We start from the raw sequence: 4,243 nt of genomic DNA, 5'->3' as shown, positions 1-4,243 counted from the left end.
TAGAGGGAACACTGCTGCTCTGTCTTCCACCCCAGCTTGGAAATCTCCCCCAAGGAGGACCCCGCCTCGTCATGCTTTTTCCTTGTCGGGGGTCCTGCTGCCCCCCCCCACCCTCTTGCAGTAGCTCCTCGAGATGGTCACAGTGGCCGGGCAGCCCCCCCACCTTCTCTCTCCCCCCCTTTCCCTGAGGCCCTGCTGCTCACTGACCAAATACTAAATTCCTCTCCCCCGCTCGCTTTCTCTCTAGTTCCCAGTCTGGGCTGCCGGCCGCGACAGAGGTCACCAAGGACACTTGTGTCTGTGAGGATCGTGGCCCCTCCTCTGCCTTCCTAGGAGCCGGAACCCCGCAGCCCGAGTCGGCCCCCCCAAGCATGAGTGCCTTTGAGCCAGCGGCTGCCGCTGGCCCCCCTCCGGAATGGGGCGACCCCTTCGATGCCTTTGCAACCAGCAGGCTCAGGCCAGGAGCTCCGAGGGAGCCGCCGCCGAATGGGGACGCCGCCTCGGAAGGCCTCGCTGACCAGGACCGTCCCGAGGAGGAGATGAGCCCGCCCCACCCCCCAGCAGGACTCCCCCTGCGGTGGCCCAGCGAGCCAGGAGGAAGTCTGGGCGTGGCCCCTGAAGAGACCTTGGTGGGGGGGGAAAGCCGCCTGGGTGAGCAGCCGTGGGGCAGGCCGGGCCACTCTCCCTCGGGGGCCTGTGAGGAAGCTGCGATGTCTGGAGCGAGCCTGAACCACCGGCAAGTGCCGCCCCGGGCAGCGGTTGAGGCAGAAGCCGCCGATCCCTGGGGAGAGGCCTGGGAGGCCCTGGCTGCGGGAGCGCCCGCCCCAGCCACGCACCCGGACTCCGAGCTGCCCCTCGGCCTGGCCCTGGAGAGCCACGCAAGCCAGCCTGGCTCTTTGGAGAAGAAGAGTCCTCCGCGCTCCCCCACAGAGAGCCAGCCGGAGAGGCCGGCCGTGTTGCCGCTTGGAACGAGGAGCCCGGCTTCCGAGGCTTCCGAGGCGGAGGCAGGGGAGGACGCCTCGGCCGACGTGTGCCGCTGGGACGCTGCCAGGCAAGAGCAAGCCGCCCCCCAGATGCCCCCAGCCCCTGGGCGACAGCCCGCACCTGGCGAGGGCCTCCTCCCCGAGGAGGCAGACGAGCTGGGCGGCAGTGCTGAGGAGCCGAGAGGGGGGGAGGAGGGCGGGCAGGAGGGGACCGAGCCAGCCCCGCCGAAGAAGCCTCCCCGGAGCTTCACCCCCCTCAGCCTGGCGGAGGAAGCGGATGAGGCCCTGTGGGGGGCACGGCCGAGGTGTGAAAGCCAGGAGGGCCCAGGGGGGGAAGCTGACGGGCAAGGGCCCCCCGGGGGTGGCGGCGGCAGCAGCTGCAGCACTCCTTGGGTAATTGGCGCAGGTGGCGGGAGCGTGGGCTGTGGCGCCGAGGGCCTCCTGCTTCCTCCTGCAGGCGACGGCCCTGCCGGAGCTAATGAGCAGGCGCGGCCGGCAGGCTCTTGGGGGGATTCCCAGCCGGCGGCAGGCGAGCAGCTCGAGACTTGCCCTGGGAAGCCGGGCCTGGCGGGTGCAGGTGGGGAGCCTCTCTCTGCCCTCCCTTTGGGGTCGGGGCCCCTGCCATTCCCCCGGCCGCTGCCCGTGGCTGAGGAGGGGGGCCTCGGGCCGTCGGGAACCCCTCAGGGGCCAGAGCCCAGCCCGCCCGTGCTCTTCTGGACCGCCCTGGAGGAGCAGCTGCTGTTGCCGCAGTCCCCGGAGGGTGCCAGTCCTGAGCGGCCCAGGGGCCTCCATGAGGGCACCTCCGATCGAGAGCCCAGCCTGGAGCGGGGAGGCGGGGTGGCCCTCGCCTCGCCGGAGGCAGATCGAACTGGGAGCCAGAGTGGCTGGGCCCCGCCCGCCTGCCCCCAGGCCTTCCTCGCGAGTGGCACGCTGAGCCAGGGGCCCGGTGACTTGGAGCTCTCCTCGAGCTGGTCGGACGACAGGGTGCTGGACTTCAAGAAGGCCGACTTCTGGCAGGCGGAGAGGGGGGAGGGGAGCAGCGCCCCCGGCAACCCCTTTGTCTCCTCCCGGGCCAGCCCTCAAAACAACCCCTTTGTGGAGAGGCCTCCTCCTGACGTGCCCCCCGCCCACCGGGCCTCCCTGGTCGAAGGCCCCAGCTTTAGAGACCTCCACGCAGAGGCCGCCCCGCAAGGCTTGCTTCCTGCTGCCCTCTCCCAGGACCGGCCCGCGGCTCCCGTCCTGCATGACAACCAGCCCTTGGCCTTCTCCACGCCTTCCCTGGGGGACGAGGCCGTGAGCTCCAGCGGGTTCGACTTCCCTTCTCCCATCGTGCCTCCTGCTCCCAGCGAGGGGTCTGCAGCCGGCGGCCTCCTCGACGCCCGCCTCTCCCTTGCTCTTCCGCCGCCCAGCACGGATGCCACGGCGCCTTCGGTCTCGCCCGTGGAGACTCGGCCGGCTGACGAAGTGCCTGTCCAGTGGACCACCAGGTGAGCCCAAAGGGTGTGGCGTTCAGGTGTGGCTCTCTCTCCCCTGTCCTCCTGCGGTGTGTGGGCTCTCCCCTGCCCCCCGGCTCTTGCCCTTTGCACCCTTCATGCTGCATGATGGCGCACCCCCGTGGATTCGTGTCTGGCTGGTTTCTGTTTGATGGCTACGTGGCTCACAAGACGCTGCAGCTGCTGTGAGGGTGGCTGACTTCTCTCCCTGTGTGGGTTGCGTGTGTGAGGAGAAGGCCGATCTGGCTCTTGGGTTACTGTCCCATGTGGGGGAACCCCCTCCCCCATCACAATCGGCACCATTGCTCTGCTCAGTCAGGCTTATGGGACAGGAGGCGCCATTTCATAGAAATGCATGCCATGTGGAACTTGTGTGAGGTGCCGTGGCTCAGTGGCAGAGCCTCTGCTTGGCATGCAGAAGGTCCCAGGTTCAATCCCCGGCATCTCCAGCTAAAAGGATCGGATAGAAAGTGATGTGAAGGAACCTCTGCCTGAGACACTGGAGAGCCACTGCCAGTCGTAAGCAGAGCCAGTTTGGTGTCGTGGTTCAGTGCGCGGACTCTAATCTGGGAGGACCGGGTTCGATGCCCCACTCCTCCACTTGCACCTGCTGGGTGACCTTGGGCAAGCCATAGCTCTGGCACAGCTGTCCTTGAAAAAGAGCAGTTTCTGTCAGAGCTCTCTCAGCCCTACCTACCTCACAGGGTGTTTGTTGTGGGGAGGGGAAGGGAAAGGAGTTTGTGAGCCGCTCTGAGACTCCGAGTGAAGGGCGGGGGATAAATCCAGTCACCTCCTCCTCCAGTACTGATTTGGGGAGGGGGCATAGCTGGGTGGTAGCAGAGGGTCCCAGGTTCAGTCCCTGGCATCTGCAGGTAAAAGGGCCAGACAGAGGATGTGGAAGACCTGTGTGAGACCCCAGAGAGCAACTGCTAGCCTTTGGTAGACAATACTGGGCTGATGCTCAGATTCAGGATAAACCAAGATAAACCGAGCCGTGTTGCTCTGTAGCAGCAGAAGGAGCCCAGGAGCACCTTAAAGAACGAACGCGATTTGTGGCAGGGGAGGCGCTTCCGTCCCCTGCCGCCTCCCATTTTGTGAGTCTTTAAGGTGCTCCCGACCTCTTGCTCTTTCGTACGGATTCAGTACAAGGTCGCTTCATATGTGTGTGGGGGGGGCTGTTGTGGCGAGTCATTGTTTTCACCACAAAAATTAGCATCAAGATTGGGGTGGGTGGGGAGGATAGCTGGTGGTGTCAAGGCCCAGCTGTGAGTCATGATGCCGCCTCCTCCTCCTCCATGGGCTACAGGACAGGAAACCGCAGCTCCCCCCCTCCCCCAGGGAACCTTCTCTGTGTACCCTGGAGAATACCCCCCCTCCAGGGGCCAAAATCTCAAGTCTTCCTGAGTTGCTTGTCAGCAGCTGTTGTGCTTGCCATGCTGGCAACCTTAGACTGTCTCCAGATGTGCTTGTGAGGGCCGTGGTTGTGACGTCTCCTGTTGTTCCATTGTTGATTACTTGATTATTATTATTATTAGTAGTAGTAGTAGTAGTAGTAGTATTAGGCTTCTGCCCAGCCGTGGCAGCTTAAGTGCTGGCTCCCCCTTGGACCAGTTTGGTGTAGTGGTTAAGTGTGCGGACTCTGATCTGGGATTCCCCACTTCTCCACTTGCACCTGCTGGATGACCTTGGGCAAGCTGTAGTTCTGATAAGAGCTGTTCTTGAAAAAGAGCAGTTTCTGTCAAGAGCTCTCTCAGCCCCACCTGCCTT

At 64.5% G+C, this 4,243-nt stretch overlaps 1 protein-coding gene across 1 annotated transcript in view; it reads left to right on the top strand.

Moving 5' to 3' along the window:
• The window catches only part of LOC107123513 (nascent polypeptide-associated complex subunit alpha, muscle-specific form-like), a 61,060-nt gene that overhangs the window by 42,711 nt on the left and 14,106 nt on the right, over nt 1–4,243 (top strand). The window contains exon 7 of the mRNA XM_015426762.1: nt 248–2,470. Coding sequence (XP_015282248.1) covers nt 248–2,470 — 2,223 coding nt within the window. The remainder of the gene's footprint in view (nt 1–247; nt 2,471–4,243) is intronic.

This window comes from Gekko japonicus, unplaced genomic scaffold (assembly GCF_001447785.1).
Source record: "Gekko japonicus isolate JY-2015 unplaced genomic scaffold, Gekko_japonicus_V1.1 scaffold4506, whole genome shotgun sequence".
Taxonomy (NCBI): Eukaryota; Metazoa; Chordata; class Lepidosauria; order Squamata; family Gekkonidae; genus Gekko; species Gekko japonicus.
Note: the sequence above shows the minus strand (reverse complement) of the source record. Positions and strands in the feature narration are given on the sequence as shown.